The following is a 26203-nucleotide window of genomic DNA, read 5'->3' as shown; positions in this document are numbered from 1 at the left end:
AAGGAAAACAATCAAATAACAAACAGAGCTAAAAATGTGTCTAGATAGCATGACCTTTACACACCTAACGCTGTGTGGTACAGCTCCCATGGTATATGGTTTGTCATTGGCAAAATAGTGTTCTGTAGCTCATGACTGTAATTATAAGTGGGCTTGTATCAGTGAGGCCTGACAAATGGATTAATGTCAGTTACTGAGAATGCAACATTTGAATCCATTCCTGGCCACAAATCTCTCCTCCGCCTCTGCCGAGTGCTTAGTTTCATTCTTGCTCAGTTTCATTCTTGCTCAGTCAGATGACAGTCCTTGGATCACATTGCCCGTCTGCAAAGCTTGTGAGAGTTAAACTGAGCAATACATCTAGGCATCAACTCAGTAGTTGCTTATGAGATGCTGACCGCCCTTCTAGGTGCTGTGGATAGCAGGGAAAACGAGACACCTCTTTCCCGTTAGCTTCACGGAGGCACATACAGCAAATGAGTAAGCAAATAAGAACAAAATTCTTGTAGTAAACCTTTTGTGAGCACAAATAAGAGCAGAAAATTTCAAGTGAGAAAGGAAATTGAACCCATGGCAACCAATTTCTCAAACATGAAAAGTTGCTTCTGTGTGAGCGTGGCTTGGGTGGTTGAGTGATCAGTCACTGCTTTAGAGGGAGATTACAGAGCTGGGTCTAAACGGGAGCGGCTGAGTGATGGCTTGTTATTAAGAAATGACAAACGTCTTCTGAGCCTCCTCTGTGCATATACAACAGTATTCAGTTCCATGTAGCAATGATGGAAGCTTCTCACATGTGGCACCCTCTCCCAGAGTTGCTATTTAATAAATAGCATTAGATTAACCTATGCATGTATGTACCTTGTTATTAAGCTACATTCTTCTTTACATGTCTGTGTCTTCTATGAGAGTCTGGAGCCAGTTCACAGATCCACATTCCTCCTCCTCCTCCTCCTCCTCTTCTTCCTCCTCCCTTTCCTTCTCCAACCTTAATGTGCACCAGTGTTTTCCGAGAGAGAGTGTGTGTGTGTTTGTTTGTGTGTGTGTGTGAGAGAGAGAGAGAGAGAGAGAGGGAGAGAGAGAGAGAGAGAGAGAGAGAGAGAGAGAGAGAGAGAGAAACCGTTGAGCCATCTTTCCATCCCTCAATCTGTATTTCTGACACAGCGAGGATGGTGCTGATGTGATGCCCAGGTCCGGACCTTGAGAACTGTGTTTTTGCTTTTGTGTTTTGTTTTGACTTTTGCATCCCACAGTGCCTTTCATTGTGTTTATTACTCAGCTGGCCCGTTCTCTCTTCTCTGAATTATTCCTTGACATCTGCTTTCAGGACCCTGTTATTCTCACAATCTATTATTAGAATCACCTGGGAAGCTTGTTAACGAAAGAGACTTACTGTTCACATCTAGAACATTCATTTTTCATAAGCTCTGTGGGTTTTCATACACATGGATCTGTGGACCACAGCGTGTGAAATACTGACTGTATTCACTTTGATTATGATGTCATTGTCACCACAGCATCTGTCTTTAATGGATTTTCATACTGTCTTGTTATTTATTTATGTCTTTTTTCCCATCAGCTTTTGGAAGAAAAGAAGTGTCTTCAATGTTTAGCACAATTCAGATTAGAAAGCAGTGATCTGGGCATTGCCGTGTAACACGTGTTGATATTTGTTAGCTCTGTGACCTTGGAAGATCTTTAGTCCCTTTAGACCCCAGTCGTCTTTGTGCTAGTGGTCGTTACAGTTACTGTGAGACTTAGGAGCTGTAAGATGCGCACGGCATATAATGTGGTCATTAATACACAGAATGTGCTCAGTAAGTGCAAACAGCCAAGCGGTGTGGCATTGTGCTACGGAGGAAGCCAGTAAATGCTTACTTAGTGAAAATGCCAAAGTCTCGTGTTAGCATCCAGATTGAGGATGTGCTTAATACTTTATAAAAAAATCTCTACTAACATTTTATGTTTGGGTGTTTTAATAAAATACTGTAAAATAAAACCATTGCCTTGGGCTTTTTTTCTTTCCTAGGAAAGCAAAGAAACCGCCTGGAGCCGATGGACACCATATTTGTTAAACAAGTGAAGGAGGGAGGGCCTGCCTCTGAGGCTGGGCTGTGCACAGGTGACGGTTATCCTCAGCATCCCCTACGTTCATTTTACTTGGTTTCCTACACGTTTTGTTTTCTGTTTTTTCTTCCTTTTCTGTCCTTCTGTGTGCTTCTCTATCTCTTCACGGCTGTCATAACTGTTTCTGAGGTGAGTTCCATCTCTTTTGAAACTTAGTGGATAACAGCTGAACAGACCTAACGTAAATTGATAAAGTATGGACACTTAGTTAACACAGACTTGCACAGTCTCTCTTTTAAAAAACATACCCTTTAAAGTTGACTTTTGACAAAAGGATTATAAATTAACAAACCGATGAATATATTTCTTCAGTATAATTGAGATGTTCTTGGCTCTCCCAGCCTGGAAGTGCCTGGTCAGGCAGGTAGCACTCAGAAGGGCTGAGGTTTCCCATGTGTTTGCAAGTTCCTTTGTTTCTAGGTATGAGTGAGTGGGCATGGTCTACTGAGATACATTTAATAGCTGTTTGGTAATAATTCTGTTAATTTGATTTGTGACTTTAATAAAATTAACTCAAGACCAAGGACTAGCAAATACTTTAGAACAATTTTCTCATTTTTATGCATAAAACAATTTAAAATAGCAGCCAACAGAACACTTCTTTTAGTCCCCTTTGAGTAAAGTGAGTTCCACTACTGAGATTTACCAGGCTGCATTGTAATTATTCTATCATCGTAACATAAAATTACCTTTATGTTATATTTTCCTTAGTTAATTTATTCACTTTACAGCCAGACTGCAGCCTCCCCTCCCTCTCCTCCTCCCAGTCCCCTCCTTCTCCCATCCCTTCCCAACATGCCTCTCTCCCTGTCTCCTGAGACAAGGGGAGGCCTCCCATGAATAGCAACCCTCCTTGGCACACTGTAGTAGGACTAGGCTCATCTTCTTCTATTGAGGGTAGACAAGGAGCCCAGCTAGGGGAAGGAGAACCAATGGCAGGCAACAGAGTCAGAGACAGCCCTGCTCCTGCTGTTAGGAGTCCCACATGAAGACCAAGCTGCATAGCTCTAACATATGTGCGGAGAACCCAGGTCCATCCCATGTATGCTCTGTTTGCCAGTTCAGCCTCTGTGAGCCCCTGTGGGCCCACGTGAGTTGATTCTGTAAGTTTCCTTGTGGTGCCCTTGACCTCTCTGGCTCTTTCAATTCTTTGTCCCCTGTATTTCTTATTTTAATATCATTAGTATGTACAATGGGTATATTAGTATTTATACATATGGAATTCTGTTAGAATGCATCATCTATCATACTCCAGATGTCAACACTTTTGAGAAAATAAGTTGGAGATGATGCAATAAGCACACAAGAAGTATGTTATTTCTATTTTCCACTCCTGTCCTCTTTCCTTTCTTTCTTTCTTTCTTCTTTCTTTCTTTCTTTCTTTCTTTCTTTCTTTCTTTCTTTCTTTCTATTTCTCTCAGTTTTTATGAGTAATCTAGTATTTTCTTCCATTAAAATGAAGAGTAAATTAATAGATATGAAGTACAAAACATACACATATCCATACTTAAGTTGTATAGTACACTAATCAATTAACTAGATATGTAGGTTGGAAGAAGATGGTAAAAAATGTCAGTGGATAAGATTCAGATGGTACAGATGGAATGTAAGCAGGCGCTGTCTGAATGCTGTGGGTGACTTTCTTTAGCAGAGTGACAAGGCAGGTGGGGGAGCAGTCACTGGCAGTTCTGAGGGCCTTAATAGCTGACAGGTGTGAGGATGCGAGCAGCGCTCACCCGGGCCAGTGCCATTGCAGTTGAAGTTCATCACTACTTAGGATTCGTACTTAGAACTTTGCTATACTTCACGAGAAGTCGGATGCATCAAAAAGCAGATATATTTTTGTAACAGGTACTTTAAAAATATACAGGTATATTTTAAAAATAAGGGCTTATTGGGTCTGGGCATGTAGCTCAGGCAGCAAGTGGTTTGATCCCAGCACCACCAAAACAGAGTAAGGAGGTAGGGGGTAGTCTTGGGAGTTACTTCACCGTTACCCAAAGTAAATTCTTTCAGGAGTTCCTAATCTGTTGTTTTGTTACCCCCACCCCCACCCTTTTTCTTATTCTTTGAAGGTGACCGAATTATAAAAGTCAATGGAGAAAGTGTCATAGGAAAGACCTATTCCCAAGTAATTGCTCTCATTCAGAACAGGTAAGAGTCTTGAAACCTGATTAACTATGGCTAACACCATACAGAGCAAATAGGCTTCCTGCAGTGCTTATGTACTGGGTGACACAGAAGTTCCCCACATGGTGGGCGGTGCATCTAGTATTACCAGATGTTAGCCCACTGACTGATTGCTAGTGGGTTTGCAAATTTGTAAAATCTTTTGGGGTTTGACAGCTCACATTATAGATTTAAAATATGAGTTTTCCACTTTGATTTGAAATGATAGGTATATAATTTGTTTAAATATAGAAATAAATGCACACTTGGTTTTCTAAAAAAATGAAATCTTACTGAGATGCATGTATTTTTACCAAATACTCTTATTGAATAAAACCATTGGCTCATATTCTTTCATTTGTTTTAGCAGCAAGATACTCTTTTTAAATCCATTTGTGTGTAACCTACAGATGATAGAATTTTTAGCTCTAAAAGCAAATGCATTGTTTATAGAATGAGTATAGTAGGGCCACACAGGTAATTTAGTCTTACTTTATTTCACCCATACATTAGACATTTTAAAATAATGTGCTGCTGTTTTAAATTCAAAGTCTAAGAGGCCACAGTGCTGAGTTTCTGTCAAGCACGTGAGTGAGTCTGGCTTTGATGTCCAGTCCCATCTCTGGTCTAAGAGGTTCTTCCCAAATCCAAACCTATAACGTTCTGGTTACCAAATGGCTCCTCTCAGTGTTATTCCGTGTGTGCCTGTGTGCCTGCGTGTGCCTCGGGGTTGTCCTTGTGGACGCCATCGCCTCCTTTGAGACGATGCTAGGTTAGACTGCCTGGCCAGAGACCCCCTCCCACTGGATGACAAGCTCTTGCCACCACAAGGGATGTCTTAGGCTTTGAAGATCAACCCGGCAGGCACTTTCCCAGCTGTTCCCATCAGGGTCTCGAGCTAAGTCTAAAGCTGTTTGTGCCGTAGTTTACATTATTTGTACTCATGTCCTAGCGCCTGTTTCTCTGATTTCTAGTGTGGTGGTTTTACAGGTAAATGACACGATCATGATTAATTGATCTCAGAGTATTCCTAGAAAAGCCAAGTCTTGAATGCAGTGTCGATGATGTAGGCAAAGCCTCTGCAGAGGCAGCAGGAGAGGTGTCCCTGCATTGTCCCTTTCCCCAGTAACCAAGGTCACCACGGTGACACCAGCATACTGATACACAGTGTAATCTGTTTCTCCCACATCCACGTAATTTCCCGATTATGCGTGTAGATCTTCTGGAGAAACCCAGATGGTCTTAATATTTCAGCTAGCACAAGCAGGTTAAAGATGAGAGGAGAAGCTGCTTATGACCATGCTGTGCTTTGGAAGGTTGTGTGGCAGTGGGCAAAGCCGCTGAGAGCCAAGTCCATCACTGCAAAGGACTTGTCTGTTCGTGGTGTGTGTTTTCACCCGACTGTAAATGCTGAGCTGCACCGGCCTCCCTGTATTCTTAAATGTGTTTGCACCTGTGGCTTTCATTGCTTTACCATCCTCCTGGAATTTACCAACTGAAACAGACTGGTAAATTAATGGATTTGGGCCTTTTTTTTTTTTAAACACCATTTTATGTTGGAATTATTTCTTAATCTGTGGGTATTAAGGGGGAGCTAGGACAATTGTTAGACGGAGATAGCCCCACTATCTTTGATGCATCTAAATATGAGTCCAGGTCACAAGCTAAATTCAGTTTGTCCTTGTGACTTCTCTCCTTCCTGTGCTGGAGATCAACCAGGGCCTGGCACACAGTCCCCCTCCTGGCTATACCTTCCAGCGTTGCGTTGACCTGTGCAAACCTAGGCAACCTTTTCCATCCCATCTAACAGAAGTTTGCAGTACTAGCATCAAACAGCTGTAAACTGTACCTAGAACAATCTAAGATGAAATAGTTGAGGTGACGCTGAGAATGAATTGTTCTAGTAGAGGTGATGGTGAGCTGATGGTCTTCACTTCTGAGGCTAAGGTGGAATTTTCAAAATTAGGAAGTTTAAAGTTGCTTAAAATATTAAGTTGAAGGGCTAAGGTAGAGCGAGCTACAGATGAGTTCCCAGAGCTGAAGGACAACAAAGCAAAGCATTACCAGAAGAGTTTCCTCTTATTTTGTGTTAATAAATTTTAAATCGCTAGGCTGTGTGATTAAAAACCTGTAACTTGTCTTAGAGCGTAAGTAAGCCAAAGGACAAATAAATAAATAGCCATACTTGGGTGATATGCTTACAAGTTTGTCCTAAAACTAGTAAGTTACACTTTTAATTTCTGAATTTGTGGCACATTATGAAGAGGCTCGCTTCATTATGAACTGCACAAACTGCCCTCTTCTGTATGCCACTTACTTCTGTCCTAGTGACTCCTTTCTTATGGTTTGGTTTTCAGAGTAATGATTCTGTCAGACAAATGCTTTAAAAAGCAAAGCAGTAAGTTATAGTTTCTTGCCCTTCCTGCTCTTTACTGACGGCATTGTGTTCAATTTCAGTGATGCCACACTGGAGCTCAGCGTTATGCCGAAGGATGAAGACATTCTCCAAGTGGTAAGTGTTCTCCAAGAGGAGCTTGTTTGTAGACAAGAATATTAAGATAATTTTGAAAGGAAGGTGAATTGCATTAAAAATAAATAAATAAAAGATTCTAGAACAAAACAACCTCCTGGTTCACTTAGGAAAATTTGACAGACAGACAGATGGGGGAGAGAGAGAGAGAGGGAGGGAGGGAGGGAGGGAGAGAGGGAGATAGATTGGTTGATTATTGTTTAGTATGTGGAATTACGTGACATGGGACTGGCTTCCACACACAGTTAACTCCTCTGGACCTTGACTGTGGTAGGCAAGCTTTCTACCATTGAGCTAACTCGCCGACCTCTAATTCCATAGTACTGTTAGTGTTCCTATGTAGGATGCGGTTACTGAACAGTTAAGCCAACTTACATTGTATAGTGTCTTCTTGACCCAAGGCTGGAGGGCACATCCTTAGGAATCAGGATTTATTTTGTAATGTGTAGATAGAAGTTTTAAGAAAGACCATGCTAGTTTTCTTATACATACTACTGTTTTAAGTTAACCGAGCAGCTTTGTCAACAGTGCCAACTCATTCTTTAGAAGTAGTGTTCACAGTAAAGGGTGCTGCAGCTTAGTGGGAAGTGGATCTGAGGAAATGAACCGGTTCAGGTACAGACGTGAGCATTGAGTGTAAACCATGTTCCTGATGTCAGAAGGAAGTGTATTTAACAGAATACCCATGTGCAGATAGTACTTAAGTTAAAGAGATGGTAAACATATATTTTACTCAGGAAAACAATGCTTTCGGTGGACTTGGCAGGTCAGTGAGTGAAACCCTGCATTTACACACAGGCTACTACTGTACAGGAAGTGGTGACAAGATTTTCTCAGTGATTTGTGTTTTATTTACAGCTAAATTAGGAAAGACAGGGAACATAGTTTGAATTTATCCCAATAAACTCCTAAACAGTTTGTTTGTTTGCTTGCTTGCTTGTTTGTTTTGGGTGAGACAGATACCTGAGCATATTAGATGTTTGCCCAATGTCTTGGGAGTCTGTGCTCTCCTGTGTGGAAGCCAGGAAGCTAAGCAGCTTGTCTAGGAGAGGAAGGAGGAGAGCAGTGCTCCTAGTGTTTGCACTCAGGCTGATCTGAAGCCAATCCATGTGTAAACTGCCAGCACATACATATGTGTGCTGGTGCTCTGTCTTCACTCGTACCCCAGTGTCACGGCTGTGCCTGGGACTCAGTATTGCTGGCAGGGATCTACCTGCCACCCGTGGTGATGTGACATAAGTGGAAACATTGTTTTAAATTTTAATAGTTTTTTTTCTTTTAATTTGTTACTACTTTTAAAAGTTATTTGTATATTCCATAATCAGCATACTATTCTATTTCAAATGAAATATGCATTTGTTAAATGCCAGTCAAGTCTAAGGGACAGGAGAGCAGGGATTCCAGAAGTGTCTGCCATATTTTGTAAGCTACCAGCAGTTACTTTAAAAATAAATTATTATTGTTGTGATGCTGGGCTTTGCACTTATGAGGCAAGTGCTGTGGCCACTGGGATAGTGTCCTGTGCGTTGTAAGAATGGGATGTGCTTTGTGAACTTTATCCATAATATAGACAAGTGTATAAAATAAGTTGCAGCACAGGTGCCACCCTCTTCTCCTACACTCAGCGATTGGCTAGTCCTCTTGCAGTTTACTCCACAAACAGACATGATACTCCTGCCTTTTTCGTAGATGACATCATTCAGTTAGTAAGCTAAAGATGAACTGGTATAAGCAAGAATTGCAGTCTCTTTATTCCATATAGTATTTAATTTGGTTTGGGGGGTGGTCTCATGTAGCATGGGCTGACCTTGAATTCACTGTGTGGCCAGTGCTGGTCTTGACCTCTTGATTTTTCTGTTTCTGTTTCCCAAGTGCTAGGATTATAGGCATATGCTATCACAGCCTGCTTTTTTCTTTAGCTATTTAATAATGATAGGTGTGCTAAGTGACTTGGTGTGATTGCTAAAATCTGCTCTGAAAAATTACTTGAAGTCTCTTTGATGTTCTCAGTCATAAGACATGTACTGAAGACCTGATTGTTGATAGTAAATGCTGCTTAATGTGGTCAGTGCAGTTAGTTCTCTGGGTTGTCTTCCTCACTTCCTACCCCTACCACAGTTTGTTTTAAAAGTTTTGATGTCTATCTGAGTTACCACTGTTCTGTTTTCATTATGTTTAGCTTTAATGTGAGAGTACAAGCTTTTCAACTACTGTGAGATAAAACTAAAGTACAAGAGTAAAAAAAAAAAAATCAAGAAAGAATGTAGAATCATGTAAAAAGAGCTAAAAGGAAACAATCGAAAACAAAATTAAGTTTTTTGATGGTGTTCTATTTTGGGAAAGTATCACTGTTGTCTGTTTCCAAAAAAACAACTTACATGTATTGTTAAGTATCCATTTGAGTTTAAAAATGAAAAAAAAAATAACAAAACAACCAAAGTTGAGTGGTTAAATAAATGTTTCTTAATAATATTGATGGCAGTGATCATACAGTTTCAGGTAAATTTATTCATACAAGATGACTTAATAACATAATATAAGAACATAAATTGACGCCATTATATAAGGGCATAATTACTTTGTTTTGCTTAAGGGGTATTTTGTGCCATTTAATTGGTACTCACTGCTAATTTAAAGATTCCCTGCTGGGTACTTAAAACATTGACACGTTGGACCATGATTTCTCACTGAAAGATTTGGTGCCAAGTAACAAGCACAGAGAGAAAGCATAGCACAATTACAGATGTGAGTAGGTTAGAATTATCAATTCTCGTCTCAGAATGTAAAATAATATTCTTATATTCAGTATTCATTCGCCTCAGAAAATTGCACATTCTGATCCTGTCAGATGCCCTGCGCTTATGACTACTTCATTCTTTATGGGACGCAAAGAATTCTTTAAAGCCATGGGAAGAGGGCATTTTGCATTTGAGTATTGTGTGTCCCTCACATGCTTCTGCAACGTTCCTTGGAATGAGTGTGCAGTATGCTGTGCTTCTCAGGATTGCTGTCTGCGGCCCTGAGCTACTCTCCACTTATGTACCTGACAGTGCGGCCTATGCTGAGTTACAGTGACCTTAGCATTGTGGTTTCTCCACTGTGTGTGTACCTGACAGTGCGGTCTATGCTGAGTTATAGTGGCCTTAGCAATGTTGTTGTTTCTCCACTGTGTGTACCTGACAGTGTGGTCTATGCTGAGTTACAGTGACTTTAGCAATGTTGTTTCTCCACTGTGTGTGTACCTGACAGTGTAGTCTATGCTGAGTTACAGTGACTTTAGCAATGTTGTTTCTCCACTGTGTGTGTACCTGACAGTGTAGTCTATGCTGAGTTATAGTGACCTTAGCAATGTTGTTTCTCCACTGTGTGTACCTGACAGTGTAGTCTATGCTGAGTTATAGTGACCTTAGCAATGTTGTTTCTCTACTGTGTGTACCTGACAGTGCAGTCTATGCTGAGTTACAGTGACCTTAGCAATGTTGTGGTTTCTCCATAGTGGTGATTTAGAAGACAGTTTGTTCCCAAATTTAGTGTCTAGAATTTCTGTATGGAAATTTTAGTTATATCTGAAGACTATAAAGATTTAAGGTGTTTTATAGGTAATGTTTCTCTTCATTTGAATAATTGAGTTACCTTTAAATTGTTGAGTGGCCTTTCCAAGCATGTTCAAACCTGTGGGGGTAGAAATGAGCCTCATGGAGTAAATCTATATGTTCTCTTTAAGTACAGTATGTTCTAGTGCAATTGAGGTTTGTCAACACTCATCAGCTTCCCTGACATTGTTGGCTGTAGGGACCTGCCCTTCTTTTCAGGCGGACAAGATTGCACAAACCCACTGCAGAAAATATCACAAGACAATCCATGATGCTCTCTCCCAGATATTTCTTTTTCTCTTTTGGTCACAGAAAAGCAGTGGCTTGGACGTAATTAGCATGAAAAAGCTAAGCTTGTTGTGTCCAAGTACATACCGAGGATCATATTTCATATTTCATGATCAGATAGACAATGTTTATACTATAAGACTATTATGGTGTGTGTGTGTGTGTGTGTGTGTGTGTGTGTGTGTTCATAGAGTTAGTTTTGATTTATCAGTGCATTCCAGACTGTTCCAATATACTTATTATCTCTGGAGGTGATGTTTTTATGTCTAGTTGGTAGTTATTTCATAAACTAATAAAACACTATAAAAGACATTGTGTTGGAAGATCTTAATTTCTGAGTGAAAAATCTGAACAAGAATGGTAGTTTCTTGCAATTGCATGGCAAAGCTGTCCGTGGTCAGCTGACAGTTTGTGGCTGTGCTCTGCTCTACAGGGGAGGAGGAGGTTGCACTATTCTAAAGGCATAATAGAGCACTCGGTTAGTCCTCTGGAAGCCGAGATGGAAGGAGCTCAGGGGAAGAGAGAGGCAGCGACGCTGCTCACGCTGAAGGGAAGCCTTGGGGCACAGCATCAGATGGCGGTGCTGCGTAGTGGAGGAGATAGCTGCCAGGGACGCGTGCCACCAGATGTGTTCTGCTTCCGAGAGCGGGAGACAGGCTCAGTAAGAACCAGATAGAAGTGGGAGACCGAGATGCTCGATTGGATGCTGAAGTTGTTCTTATGCTCCACTGCCCTTTACCTCTCTTGGTACCTTCCAGAGAAATCAGGGTAGATGTATTTTTAGCTTGCTGTTTCCAGCATCAATATGACAACATGATTCTGTCTTTCTATCAGTAAGCACCTTCTGCTATGTTTTCCTATTTTCTGCTAGCTACAATTTACAAAGGATGTCACAGCACTGGTAAGAGACGCACAGTAGCCATTTCCTTGCTTTTTAAGTCGTGTTTCATAGAGATGTATAACAAGCCAATTTATTGTGACTGTAAGTGTGCTTAATTGTACTAATGTGCAGAGTGTGTGTGTGTTTATGTTTGTTTTTGTTTGCACCCTCTATAACTAGTGTCAGAGCATATTCATCTGCATCCCTGTTTTCTTAAGTGTCTCCCCCTCTCCCTCTCCAGCCCTTTGCCATTATTCGGTAGCTGCACTTGGGCTTTGCGGGCTGTGTGCTACGAAGGCAGGCTGTACTGCCACAGTGAGTTAGCTCAGTCAGTCAGTGACGGTAATCGTCACACCTAACTGCCTTGGAGCTGAGCAGAGTCTCCTGTGGCATCCATGAGCTCTGTCTGTGTGGAGTCTCTCTAATTAATTTCAGTTCTTAAGTTTTCAAAAATATTGCTAGACAATTTTATAAATAACTTTAAAAAATATGAGCTACCTGCATTCTTGTTAGTAAAAGAAAAATGTCTTAAGTAAAAGAAACAAAATAAGTTTATTGGGTAATGTTTGCATTAGCTTAAAACAAAAAGTTTATATTCGGAAAGATGAATTGCGGTTTTTCTTCTAGTATGTGCTACTTAATTTTTTAAACATGCACATTCACTGATTTGAAATTTGAAAATATTTAGCATGGCTGCTTAGGGGCTTAATTCTAAAAGGTGGATTATTATTTTGAATTCTTTATAGTTAATTGACAAGCCATTTCAATAATGCTTAGTTTGTTATAGCATTACTGCCTTTTATATGTATATGGGTGAGACTTAATAGTTTGCTTCTTCCTTGTAAACATTAAGAATTTTCTTTTGCTGGGATTTAGTAGGCAGCCATTTAACCTGTTGACTGCTGAAAATCTTAGCGTTTAAATGAGATTTTAGAAATAGCATGACTACGTCTCGTTGGTTTGGGGTGATCTGATATGTCCGTGAACCTTTTGGGGAAATTAATGGTTGCAGTCTGTGTGTGTGTGGCACGTTCTGCAGTTTATTCTTTCTCTCTAAGAATAATTTGTGAGAATGCACTCTGCTGTGCTTTGCATGCATGCCATAGTGAGCATCGTCCAGCATTAAGGTAGGGCTGGCCCAGTCAAAGAGTGGGATTATTGCGTGACACTTTCCTCTCATTTCTGCACAGGCATATTCTCAAGATGCCTACCTGAAAGGCAACGAAGCCTACAGCGGCAATGCCCGTAACATACCCGAGCCTCCGCCAGTTTGCTATCCCTGGGTGCCGTCCACCCCTTCAGCCGCGACACAGACAGTTGAAATATCTCCTCCAGACTCATTACCGAGCAAACAGCAAACCAGTACGCCAGTCCTGACACAGCCTGGCAGGGCCTACAGAATGGAAATACAAGTGCCTCCGTCACCAACAGATGTTGCGAAATCTAACACAGCAGTGTGTGTTTGCAGTGAAAGTGTGAGGACTGTCATCGTGCCTTCTGAGAAGGTGGTAGACTTGCTGTCCAATAGAAACAGCCATTCAGGTCCTTGCCATAGAACTGAAGAGGTAAGGTATGGGGTGAGTGAGCAGGCCTCATCAAAAGCAGCGCCAAGAACCGCATCCCCGTCCTCCGTTCCCACTGCCCATCTGAGTCATCAGACTACAGGCTCCAGGTCACTGGAACATTCTGGAGTTTTACTTAAATCTGGAAATTACAGTGGGCATCCGGAAGGCCTCTCAAGCGGTAGGTCGCAAGCTGTGGATTCTCCTTCTGTGTCTGCTAATCACTATTCCCCAAACTCCCATCAGCACATAGACTGGAAAAATTACAAGACTTACAAGGAATACATTGATAACAGGCGATTGCACATGGGTTGCCGGACAATCCAGGAAAGACTGGACAGCTTAAGAGCTGCATCTCAGAGTGCAGCAGACTACAGCCAGGCGGTGCCCACCCGCACTGCTCTGCAGGTACGACGTCGAAGCACCTCTCATGACCGAGTGCCCCAGTCTGTTCAGATCCGGCAACGCAGTGTATCTCAGGAAAGACTGGAGGATTCTGTGCTGGTAAAGTATTGCCCAAGAAGCGCATCTCAAGGAGCGCTGACCTCCCCACCTATTGGTTTTGGTAATCATCGAACTCGCTCATGGGATTATATCGAGGGCCAGGGTGAAAGCACAGCTGGCGTCAGTTCTGAAAGTCAAATGCCTGCCGCAAACGGGGAGCGGAAACAGACTTACAAGTGGAGTGGGTTCACTGAGCAGGATGACAGACGAGGTATTTATGAAAGACCCAGGCAGCAAGAAATCCACAAACCTTTCCGAGGCTCAAATTTGACTGTGGCCCCTGCTGTTAATTCTGATAACAGGCGGCTCAGCGGTAGAGGAGTGGGGCCTGTCTCACAGTTTAAAAAAATCCCGCCAGACCTAAGGCCACCTCATTCCAACAGAAGTCTTCCAGCTACTAGTGGGGTGTCACTGCCACGGGGTATCTCTCAAGACAGGTCCCCGCTTGTGAAAGTCCGAAGTAATTCTCTGAAAGCGCCTTCTATACCTGTCTCAAAACCATCCTTCAGCCAGCACTCACTGGTTTCCATGAAAGACCAAAGGCCAGTCAATCATCTGTACCAACACGGTCTGCTGAGTCAGCAGACGTGGTTCAGACCCGAGAGCACCCTTGATCGCCAGCTGGAGCCCGAGATGTCCCCGTGTTTACCGGGAACTTCTGCTAAGACTGGTCCTCAGCTCCCTGAGAACTTGGGAACATCAGATTTAGAGTTATCTGCCAGTCCAAGGAATGGAGATTTAAACTTTCAGGATCCTGAAATGCAGCAGCCAGATGTGCTAGATAACAAGGACTCTGTCGTCCTAAGAGAAAAACCTCCATCTGGCCGCCAGACGCCACAGCCTTTGAGACATCAGTCTTACATCTTGGCAGTGAATGACCAGGAAACCGGGTCCGACACCACCTGCTGGCTGCCCAATGATGCTCGCCGAGAGGTCCACATAAAGAGAATGGAGGAAAGGAAGGCGTCAAGCACCAGTCCCCCTGGGGATTCCCTGGCTTCCATCCCTTATATAGGTGAGCTCATTTGGGGTGTGCACAGAATCCACTGTGTAAAGGCGTTTTGAAAAAAGGAGGATTTATATTCCATAGGCACAGAAATCTTTTAAAAAGCATTTTACTTGCTGTTTGCTTCGGTTTTTTCTAATGCTGGGGATTGAACCCAGGGCCCCATGCATGCTAGACAAACACTTCCCCACTAAGGCAGAGCCCCACATTCTCAATATTTAAGTTGTGCTTCGGTCGGAGCTGGTTGCTTTTTTTTTTTTCCTCCTTAAATATATTTCTACTAGACATTTGCCTTTAAAAGTATTTGAGACAGAGTCTCAGTATGTAGCCCAGGCTGGCTTTGAACACATGGTTCCATCCTCCACCCCCACCCCCGGCTTACAGGTTTACGTGTGGCCCTCTCTATCGTGTGGCCCTCTCTATCGTGTGGCCCTCTCTATCGTGTGGCCCTCCTCTCTATCGTCTTTAGTCTTGACTGAATCAGGTCCTACATCTGGTCAGGAGACTTGGCAGAGCAGTTGTACCTAGTTGTTGATTGACCTGAGTCCACAACAGCCCGGCCCTGCCTTTGTTATACCACTAGTGCATAGTTGCTGGGGGAGACTCGGGCAGCGCCTCCTGCCTTGTCAGCACACTGGGATGGGCCTTTTGATGATGCAGCTGCCTTTGAGTCACTCATCCTCCTGTAGGTAGTCCCCACCCATATTCCTGTAAGTGACCACTGGAGACTCTAGTGGTTCACAGAGGTTTTAAAAAACAAACAAAAAAATGAGGTAGGAGAGCTTTGACCCTTAGTAGTAGAGCCCTGCATTTGAGGTAGGGCTTATGCCTTTGTAAATTTTACTTGGTTTGAGGCAAATGACCTTTGTTGTGCATTTACTCTGTTAGAGGAATAACCTGGGAAAGGGTTTGGAAAGTTTTTAAGTCCGCATCTCAGTCTGTGTCACCAGTCCTACTTACTTACCAAGTCATCAGCTTTTCCTTTTACCTCAGCACTGTCCTCACACAGCAGCCAGTGGGAGATCACACCCTGGTCAGACATCCTGTTTCCCTTCCATCTCACCTAAAATAAAATAGACTTGCAGCTAGGAGTCCGTAGCGGCCAGCAAGGCTGCCCATCTCTGCTCAGGCTCACCTCTCTGATCTAGCTCCCATTAGGATCTTCTGTGTGCCTCCCCTCTGCTGCCGCCCAGACGCCTGCTACTCCATGGCATGCCAGACATGCTGTGAGCACCGCAGATAACTACAGGCCCTCTGCTGGGCTGCCTGTCACCATCCACTCAGATGTCCCTCACCTGCTCAGGCTTCCCTGCATTCTGTCTCACACAGCTGCTTCATGTGCATCCGCCGACGTGCTTCTGCCAGACCCACGTTGGAACTCTGGATTGCACATCTCTCTGTCAGTGTACAACAGACACTGAGAGCGCTGACGCTTTCCGTCTAGTTCATGTCTTTGTTCCCTATGCCTAGAGCCCTGGCTGGAGTAAAGAAGGCACTCACTCAGGAAATAGTTGTTTAAACCACAGCTGAATGATATTTTGAGGTGACGATTAAATGTATAGAAAGAGTGGAGGGAGGGAAGAGGAAAGAATGAAAGAAGGTAATTATGTCACCATCACTGTGCAGTCCTGAGACATAATCTGCAAACATAGTTATGATAGATGTATTTAATAGTGTCTGCATTTTTATAAACGGGAAGTCTAGTATGGAGAACTAAGTACTTTTCATAAAAGCACTTAGGTCTGAGGGTTCTAGGTTAGCTTGATTCAGCACCAGCAACACCCCAGGGGCGCTGTTTTCTCTAGAGCACATCGTAAAGAGAGGCCTTGTTCTTACCACATTGTCTTACAAGGCTGTGAAAGGTTCTCGATAGCTCTGTAACATATTGTTTGTCGTTGAGCAACTTTTCTTACTCTTTCCTTTCTCGAGAAATGTTACCATTGAACTGTCAGGTGGCAGTGTCCAAGTCAGCTTAAAAGAAGGAGTCGGCATGGAGTCAAATGTTTATAAATAGGTTATTTTCATGTTGCAAACATTGTGAGGAGTGTTGCTTAAACCCACATTCATATTTGTATGCTTACTGCCCAGCCTATTAAATAGCTCCCGTTGTACATAGAATTTAATAACTCATCTACTCTGATGGTAATTGAGGACTTGTGTGTTTTAAATTTAAAGTCCTACAACCTGAACCTGCATTTCATAGACTACTAAGCTCTTAGCACAATGAACGCATCACATTTTCTTTCTGCGTAGTGAGAATGTTACAATCAGATATCATTGGAATAGTCTTTTTAAAGTGTTAGTTATTATGTTTTAATATTTCTAATCTTATGAAGTACAGAGATAAAATGTAAATCAATTATTTTATTAAAAAGTAGTTGTTAACTAAAATATAGAGTGGTCATCTATATAATTCTGTATACAAGCATATTAATGAAAACAGACCATCTTATTTGGTTATTCATTAGGAATAAAAATGCTCAGGGCTAGAGAGATGGTTCAGTAGTTAAAAGTGCTTCCCACTCTTTCAGAGGATGTGAGTTCAGTTCCCAGTTCTCCCACATCACTGGCTCACAGTTGCCTGTAACTCCACCTCCAGGGCCTCATGGCCTCCTGCCATCTGCACACTTGTGACATATACTCACATGGATGAACATACCAAATAAAAATCAGTCTTTAAAAAAAAAAAAAAGGCTAAAAGTGCTCACTGACTCCCTTCGTTCATTCTGAGTACTTACTAAAGCCTTCCTCATAATTTGTACTAAATAAGCACATTTGTTTTAGGTGCTTCCTAAAATTATGCAGCATAGCGATGCATTGATAGCCTTACAGCTCCTGTTATTTTAATTTTTTGTTACTTGAAAGCATTAGAGACTGATGTCTTCAAATACCAAGTGCTTTGATTTTCTTCCCCAAGCAAGCATCAGTGTAGAGCCGGTCACTTACTGAATTGTCTGTCACACACAACTAATGTCCACAGGAAGAAGACTCCCTTACATTTAATACACACTGAACATGTACTATTAATCTTACACTACAAGGATGTAGAAAAAAATTCAACATTGTGTTTTTCAGTCAAGAATATTAGTTATTAGCAGTAGCTTGAAAACCTGTTACATACACACACACACACACACACACACACACACACACACATTTTACAAGGCTACATATGTCTTGAGAACACTTTCAAATGCAACATGATTAACCATTTATAAAATGGAAACTGAGTAGCCTGGGCAACAGAGACCTGTCTCAGTAAGAATGAGAATGGAGCTTTGTTTCTTCTTATTTAGCTCTGTTGATTTAAATAAAAAGAAAGGGTATTCGCTACACTTGAACGGTCTTTTAAATGACTATGCCACAACTCAGTTTACTGCAGAAGGCTGATCCTCCATCCCCGACCCTGGACCATCCTACTGTAGTACATACAGGGTGTCGGGCACTGAGAGGAGAGGAGAGCTACCTTTGCAAAGGGCATAGGAAACACCATATTCTCTTCTATTTCATTTTTTAAAAATTTATTTTGTGTGTATACCCACACATATCCATGTATGTCTGTGCAGCACACGTGTGCAGTGTCTGCAGAGGCCAGAAGAAGGCATCAGACCCCCCCCCCCCCGAAACTGGTTACAGATATCTGTGACCTGCTCTGAGTGCGCTGGTTCCTTTAGGGGAGCACCCAGTTCTTTCAAGCACTGAATGCTCTCTCCAGGTCCTTGTTTTTGTTTTCCTTTTTCTTCTCTCTTCTTCCTCTCCTCCCATTTCCCATCTTCCTTCCCCATTTCTCCATTCCTCCCTCCCTTCCTCCCTCTCTTTTCTTTTTGCTTTTTGAGTCAAGGCTTTACTATGTAGCTCTGACCATCCTAGAACTCACTATGTAGACTAGGCTGGCCTTGAAATCACAGCTATCCACCTGCCTCTGCCTCTGGAGTGCTGGACTTAAACATTATGTGTGCCGCTATGCCTGGCTCCTTGTTTTGTTTTTAATTGACAGTTGTATATGCTTACGGGATACAAGGTGCTACCTGGTTGTGTGCATTATACAATGACTAGATGAGGTGATGAGTATTTGCGTCTCCACTCACGTTGGTGACTTCTTTATGCTATATGCATTCAAAACCTCGTTATAAGTAGTTTGAGAACACAATTTGTTGTTAGTGCTCTCCCAGGGGTGCTGTGAAATCCAGAATTTATTCTTCCTGAGTAACTCAGACATTGTACCTATTGGCTAATCTCTCTTTATTCCTCTGCCGCTTCTCTAGCCACTGATAACCTTGTGAGCTAAATCATACAGCATTTGACTTTGTACTCCTAGCTTATTTCACTTAGCAAAATAATGATGCCCCAGGTTCATTCATAGTGCAAATGATCCTTTTTTTTTTTTTTAAATCATTGCATGGTAGTCTGTTGTATATATATATTCCACATTTTATTTGTGTCTTGGTCCCAACTGTGGACACTTCAGTTGATTCCACGGTGGCTCTTGTGACTCGTGCTGTGGTATACCTAGGAGTTCAGATGTGTCTCCCAGATGCTGGTGCCTCTTCCTTTGGATATGTACCCGGTAGTGGGATTGCTAGGTCACGTGGTAGTTCTCTTTTTGATTCTGGGAAGAACCGTCATACTGTTCTGCTGCTCCCACTAACAGCGTGTGGGCATTACCTGGCACATCTGCGCACCACTTGTTACCTGAGTCTTCTGGGAAATGCTGGAGTGAGGTGATAGCCCCGTGCAGTTGTGGTTGTGCTTCCTGCTGGCGCTTGCTCATTGGCCTGTGGCAGTGTGGGCATCTCCTTAGAAACATGGGTGTCTACTCAGACCGTTTGCTCATGCTAAAGTCAGTTTTATCTGGAGGGTGATGGTGGCTATTGAGTTCCTTAAATATTCTGGCCATCCTGAGACCTTCTCCGGTGTATAAATTGTTGATGTTTTCTCTTATTTTATATATTCTCTTGACTTTGATTATTTTTTTCTAATTTGGATATATTCCATTTTGTTTTTGCATTTGTTGCCTGCTCATTTGATACCTTATTTTAAAACCAAATTCTTGTCCAAATTAACACCACAGCCCTTTTCTCATATTTTTTTTCCTTGTAGTTTTGACATGTAGGAGTTACATGTAAATCTGTCATCCATTTGAGTTGGCTGTTGTATATAGAAAGGGTCTGATTTCCTCTGGGTATTGATATGTTTTCCCAACAACTGCCCTGCCCTCATTGTGTGGTCATGGTGCCCGGTCATTTGGCTGTAAATGGGCGGGTCTCATCTGTGAAGCATGCTGCTGGTATATTGATAGAAAGTAAGTGTATCAATCTGTAGATTGCTTGGGTAGTATAGACATTTTAAGGATATTCTCACCATCCATAAAAACAAGGCATCTTTGTAGTTACTTGTTTCTTGAGCTTTCATCAGTACTTTATTATTTTTGTAAAGTGATAATTTATCATTTGCTTTCATTTTTTTCAAGATTCTGTTTAGTTTTTGCAACTAATTGTAAGTGGAATTATTTCATGACATTTTTAGATAGCCCAAAAGGTACTGATGAGTATAGAAATGTTGCTGAGTTTTGTGTTAGTGATTGTTTTGTATCCTGAAATTTGACCAACTTTATTTATTTGTAATAACAGATTTGTTGTTGTTGTTGTTGTTTTATATTTCCAAGATAGGGACTCAGACACCCTGGCTGAGCCAGAACTCTATTTAGCTGAGAATGACCTTGAACTTCTTATCCTTCTGCCTTCGTCTCCGGGTGCTGAGAACACAGGCATGTACCCAGCATACCTGGTTTATGAAGAGCAGGGATCCCACCTAAGCCTTCATGTACGTTAGGCAAACACTCTTCCAACTGAGCTAGAGCCCAGCCTATGTCCTAACAGTTTCCTGAGGGAGTCTTCATGACAGGAAGTGAGGCAGCTGGTCACACCCCTGCAGCAGGGAGGAGACCGAGGGTGGGGGAGGGGGAGGGGGGAGAAGGGGAGGAAGCCAGCTTGAAAGAACTGCTTTATTACATCTGAGACACCTCCCTGTCGGTGCTCTGCAGGTAAGGCGGGCCTTCCCTCTGTAGTTAGACCTTCTGGAACTATTCTCACAGACATACCCAGACAGTGTGGTCTGTGATGAGTCCAGGTCTAATCAAGTCGGCAGTGATGTTATCATCGCAGTGACCGTGTCATCTGAAAATAAAAGTCATAATTTTTTCCCCTCTTCTAATGGCCCTCTTTTTGTCTCTTAAGTAGGTCTTCCCTCATTTTCATTTAGTGCAACTAAGGCTTTGTCCATCTTGTTTATCTTTTCAGGGAATTAACTTTTTGTTTTATTGGTTCTTTGTTTTTTGGTTTGTTTGTTTTTTCATTTCTATTTAGTTAATTTCTGGCCTCATCTTAGTTATTTCTGTGCAGTACTAGCAGAGGCCAGAAGAGGGTGTTGGATCGCCTGGAGCTATGGTTGCAAATAGTTATGAGCTGTCTGATGTGGGTGCTGGGAACCAAACTTGTGTCGTCTGTATGAGCAGTGTGTGCTCTTACCCATGGTGCTGTGTCCCCCGTCCTCTCTGACTTGTTAGTGTGTGGACTTGGGGGCTATAATCGGATCTCTTAAGACTACTTCCCATAGGTTTTTGCATTTTGTGTTTTCATTTTATGTTGGGAATTTTTTCCCTCTCTTCTTGGATAACCCATTTATCATGCAGTCACAGTTTCTGCGTGTTTTGTGGTTTGGTTGCTGTAGACTTCTAGCTTTTATTCCTCATAGTCAGATGAATTCAAGAAATGGTTTCAGCGTTCTTGCTTTGTGTCCTGCTGTATGCTCTCCTCTAGAGGGCGTCCCATAGTCCGCTGGGAAGAATGTGAGCCCCGTAGGGCAGGATGAAGTGCTCTGTAGCTAATGGTAGAGCCATTTGAAATGACCTTCCTGTTGGTGAAACTTGGGTGCTGCAGTTGCCCCCTCTTACTGTGTTGGGGTTATTTTGTGTCTTTATATATAGGAGCATCTCAAAACCAACATTTCTAACATAAAGAAAAATGTTCATAATTTGGAAGGGAATAAAAATTGTGTTTATTGGGATAATCTATAAATCTGAAGCGAAATAAAGCAGTTGTGCTTTTTAAAAAAATATAGCATCCTTTTCAATATACTAGTTTAACATGTTTATTATAAAAAAAAATACAAATATTGAAATGATTAGGCTAGTGATAGTCTGTTTCTCCCCTACCTCCTCCTTTCTGCTCAAATCTCAAAAACAGACTTGAGACTCAGGCGATTCATATCCCATGTGTTTCAGATTCTCTTCTGAACATGTAAAGGTGGAATGAAAACACTGCATCAAGCTGTCCTCTGTCCTCCACACACGTCTTGTGGCGCACATGCCCACACAGAAACATCATTCACAGCCCCGACAAGAGTAATTAAACATTTAAATTACTTCCTTAGATGTGTGGGTGTTTCGCCTGCACGTATGCCTGGTGCCTGAGGATCCCCTGGGACAAATGGTTGTGAGCTGCCGTGAGTGCTGGGAATTGAACCCTGCTCCTCTGGGAGAATAGTCAGTGCTCTTAACCTCTGAGCCATCATCTCTCTGGCTCCAGATTTTTAAAAGGTACTTTATGTATTCATCATTTGAAAAAAATTTTCCTTGCATTTCCAAGAACTTAAACCCTAATTATAGTTTTAAATACTATAGGTTCTGCTAAAATTAAACTTTTGTTTCATTGAATTAAGGTTCTTCGGGCAAGTCTCCTTGCTTCTGTACAAAGAACTACGGGATGCTCACGGTTGATAGTAAACTGTCAAACATGTTTAGTCACAGTAGCTCAGAGACGCTGTCAGAATAATCTATTTTGCCAAAATGTAAAAAAGCTGCTCTTTAAAAAAAAAAACTTACAAACCCAAGATCATCCGCATTTATTGTTTTTAGTCATGAGATGGATGTTGCAGCTTTTCAGACTTCAGTTCTTTTTGCTAAAACACTGACCATTCAAATGATAGGAGATTGCCAGAGTTTGTGTTTGACTCTCTGAACCAAGTAATCAAAATTCAGTTTTATACATTATAGTTTATTTGTGAAGGATTTCATGGTGGGACATCTAATCTTACACTTTATAGTGCCGGCCTCTTGTTAAATTTGTATTCTCTTGGCCTAAAATATTAGAATTTAAATGCTTGATGTTTTTACAAGACTGAGAGTTTAGAGTGAAGATGTTGCTCACTGATGGGAAGACGGATGCCAGCAGTGTGGGGCGTGGCTTAGACGACACTGTTGGGTTAGTCCGCAGTGTGGGGCGTGGCTTAGACGACACTGTTGGGTTAGTCCGCAGTGTGGGGCGTGGCTTAGACGACACTGTTGGGTTAGTCAGCAGTGTGGGGCGTGGCTTAGACGACACTGTTGGGTTAGTCCGCGGTGTTGCTCCCTTAGTCTGCAAACCCCATATGCCTCAGGGTTTTGTGACCATGGCTGGAAGTAGGGTTTGTAAAGCGTTTACATGTGCTAGCACATAATAAGCTCCAGTAATGGCAGCTGCCATGCATGCATGCAGACAGAGCTGCCTGACAGATGATAAAAGCCTTGAAGGTGGTGAAAACTCACAGCTCAGAATTTCCTACAAGTGCATCTGCGTAAAGCTAATGGGAACAGTTATGACTGACACCGGGCTGGGAAAGAAGGGACCTTTTTGTGATTTGCACAGAAATCCAGATAGATTAGAATGTCCCGGTAGTATACAACTTCTGGCTGTTAGAGATTGGGCTTCGTTATCTTCCTATAATAACTAAAGACTTGTGTAGCTGGGTGGGGTAAGGGGATGGGCATGGAAGGACACACAACGACATGAGACACAGGGACTGAGGGATCTGAGTGGTCATTTTTTTTTTCCACATAATGTGTGATTATTTGCTTTGGTCCATTTGCGATCCGAATGCTTACACATTTTACTGTGCTTGTTTTTATTACTAATTTGGAGAACTTGTTCATGTTCTTAATATTTTCAGGGCCATTGACCCCACCAGAGTAGTGCTTGTGGGAGGAGAGATTTACTAGGCAGCTGTGTCACTCACTTGATGGCTGCTAGAACCTTCACTTGGCTCTTTCAGCAACAGCCATGGACTGTGAGGTCTTGAGGTCCCAGCGGTTGTTTTTCCTCCCTTACAGACGAGCCAACCAGTCCTAGCATCGATCACGATATCGCACATATCCCTGCCTCTGCTGTTATCTCAGCTTCTACCTCCCAGGTCCCCTCCATTGCAACGGTTCCTCCCAGCCTCACGACGTCTGCTCCGTTGATTCGACGTCAGCTCTCCCACGACCAAGGTACGTGTACAGCGGCTCTGCGCACCGACCCTCACAGTTCATGCCCAGGCCGATCTTTTACCACTGGAAGAATCTGCAAAACCACCGGAAAACTGAATGCTGGACTTTATTGCAGAATCTGTTGGACCTCCCAGCCTGGATGGCCAGCACAACTCAAAGACCGAAAGATCAAAATCCTATGATGAAGGCCTGGATGATTATAGAGAAGACGCAAAATTGTAAGTCTCAAATGTATACTTTTATATGTTTTTATATGAACGGTGTTCATTTGTATAAACCCTGAATGTAAGGTTGTCTTATTTTCTCACTTGGACATTAGGAATGCAAATCAAATAGCATCAAAGTAACATCCAGTTCAATTTTAGAAGTAATATTTTTATTTATATATAGTAATGCTATTTTATATATTTATTTCATATATTTATGTTTATAAATATATGATGCTTCTACCCTAGACTTGCAGCTTTTTAGTACTGTTCAAACATGATTGTGTCGCTGTTCTCTTGTGTATAATTCTAAATCTCTTCTGCATATAAAAATCACACATATCTAAATGTGCTTATAAATGGATGTGTTTTATTTTTTGTAAACAGATAGGTAGTTTGGTATACACACTAATCAGGAAATCTTTCACTCATACAGCCTTGCCACATTGTTCTTCATACCTGCTGAATATCTGAGAGTAATTATACTGTGTATTGTAACCATATTTTTCAGTCTGTAGTTGGCATTTGGAGTAGTGGGCATTTGGAATTGTGCCCTCATAAACACTACTTCATTGACTGTTCTTACATATTCCATTTAGTATATGTCTGCATAATATTGAAATTTGGGTCATTAACATTTCAAAAGATGAAATTTTATCTTAACATGCATGGTCAGTGGTCCTTCCTTCCTAAAACATTGTGTTAAATCGTATTCACCTAGAGGTATACCAAAGCTTCAGCGCGCTGACTTCTGAGTTTATTCTAGAGCTGAGTCATTACAGGTTAGTTCTAGGTCAGGGATCTGCTGTACAGCAGCGGCCTGTTGCTGCCGTTGCCTCTCCATGCAGAATTCTCTACGTAAAGGAAAGTGACACCTTTCTTGATATGTTGCATATCTTTTCTCAATATTTTTCATTTTTAAAATTTTTTAACTGCAAGAAAATGTCTAAAATTTTTTATTCAGTTAATGAGATTTAATGTTTTACGTCACACTGCAAAAGACTTTCAAAATAATAATCCCACATAATTTTTTAATTTATAACCTTGATTCCTCTGCAGTTGAGTCATTTTAGTGAGATGAAGTACTAACTATAGTTTTCGGTATCTTTCCAACTCCAAAAGCACCCAATACCACTGTTTCCCACTTACATATCATCTTTATATGCACTGAATTATATGTAATTTATTTTATTTGGAAGTTCTTTTCTGTTCAGTGGATTTATTATTGTTCATTTATAGCAGAGTCTACTTGATTATAGTGGTTTTACGTTTTTATAATTAGGCAGTGCTGTTACTCATCACGATGTGTCCTTTCAAAATTCTCCTGGTTATATTTATTATTTGAACTTTAAAATGTACTTTTTTAAAAGTTCTTTTGTGTGTGGCTATTTTCATTGATACAGTGTCTAGTTTATAGATGAGTTTAGGCAATGCTGACAGCTTTTACAGCAGTAAACCTTTTATCAAAGAACAGTTCGTCTTTTTACTATGTCATCTTTGTTTAATATCCTCTTACATTTCCATCAAATTGTCATTTAAATTATAACTAACTTAGTTCTTCTAGGACTAGTCACTTAAGAGCGGTTCCTGTGAGATACAGCCAGGGCACAGTGTTCCAGCTCAGTAGGAGTGTTCCTAATGATACCAGGTTGGATGTGTGACCTGTTTGAGCCTGTAGCTCGCTTCACTAAAATGTGTCAGTAACTGCTACACTGAAGTACACGGGCTGGGCACAGCTTCCTTCAAAGATTGCAGCACTGTGTGTTTCCTAATTTAAAAACGTTTAATACATATACATGTTTCAAACAATACTAACTCCCCGTTGCCTTCTCTTGTCCCCTCTGCCTCCTGCTAATCTCCTTTTCAACTAGACTCCGTTCCACTTCCCCCACCCACCCCCACCCTGTGTGTGTGTGTGTGTGTGTGTGTGTGTGTGTGTGTGTGTCTGTGTGTGTGTCTGTGTGTGTGTCTGTGTCCCACTGAGTTTAATTAGGAAAGCTTGCGTGAGCACGGGTGGAGTTGCACACCATGGAATGG

At 41.8% G+C, this 26203-nt stretch overlaps 1 protein-coding gene and 1 long non-coding RNA gene across 10 annotated transcripts in view; one reads left to right on the top strand and one right to left on the bottom strand.

The window, feature by feature from the left end:
- The window catches only part of ARHGAP21 (Rho GTPase activating protein 21), a 127654-nt gene that overhangs the window by 80048 nt on the left and 21403 nt on the right, over positions 1 to 26203 (top strand). For 5 of the 9 annotated variants that reach the window (XM_084782820.1, XM_084782823.1, XM_084782822.1 and 2 more), the window contains 7 exons: positions 2027 to 2119; positions 4200 to 4278; positions 6751 to 6805; positions 11576 to 11605; positions 12775 to 14665; positions 23802 to 23960; positions 24076 to 24178. In XM_084782820.1, coding sequence (XP_084638946.1) covers positions 2027 to 2119; positions 4200 to 4278; positions 6751 to 6805; positions 11576 to 11605; positions 12775 to 14665; positions 23802 to 23960; positions 24076 to 24178 — 2410 coding nt within the window. The remainder of the gene's footprint in view (positions 1 to 2026; positions 2120 to 4199; positions 4279 to 6750; positions 6806 to 11575; positions 11606 to 12774; positions 14666 to 23801; positions 23961 to 24075; positions 24179 to 26203) is intronic. The other 4 variants (XM_084782824.1, XM_084782825.1, XM_084782827.1 and 1 more) reach the window with 1 other exon arrangement.
- On the bottom strand, positions 7739 to 11565 carry LOC311598043. Its single transcript, XR_014779455.1, has 2 exons — positions 10000 to 11565; positions 7739 to 9932 (listed from the first exon to the last, which is right to left on the bottom strand). It is a non-coding gene; the product is annotated as an uncharacterized lncRNA (long non-coding RNA).

Source organism: Acomys minous (assembly GCF_964271855.1).
Source record: "Acomys minous genome assembly, chromosome: 5".
NCBI classification, from domain to species: Eukaryota; Metazoa; Chordata; class Mammalia; order Rodentia; family Muridae; genus Acomys; species Acomys minous.
Note: the sequence above shows the minus strand (reverse complement) of the source record. Positions and strands in the feature narration are given on the sequence as shown.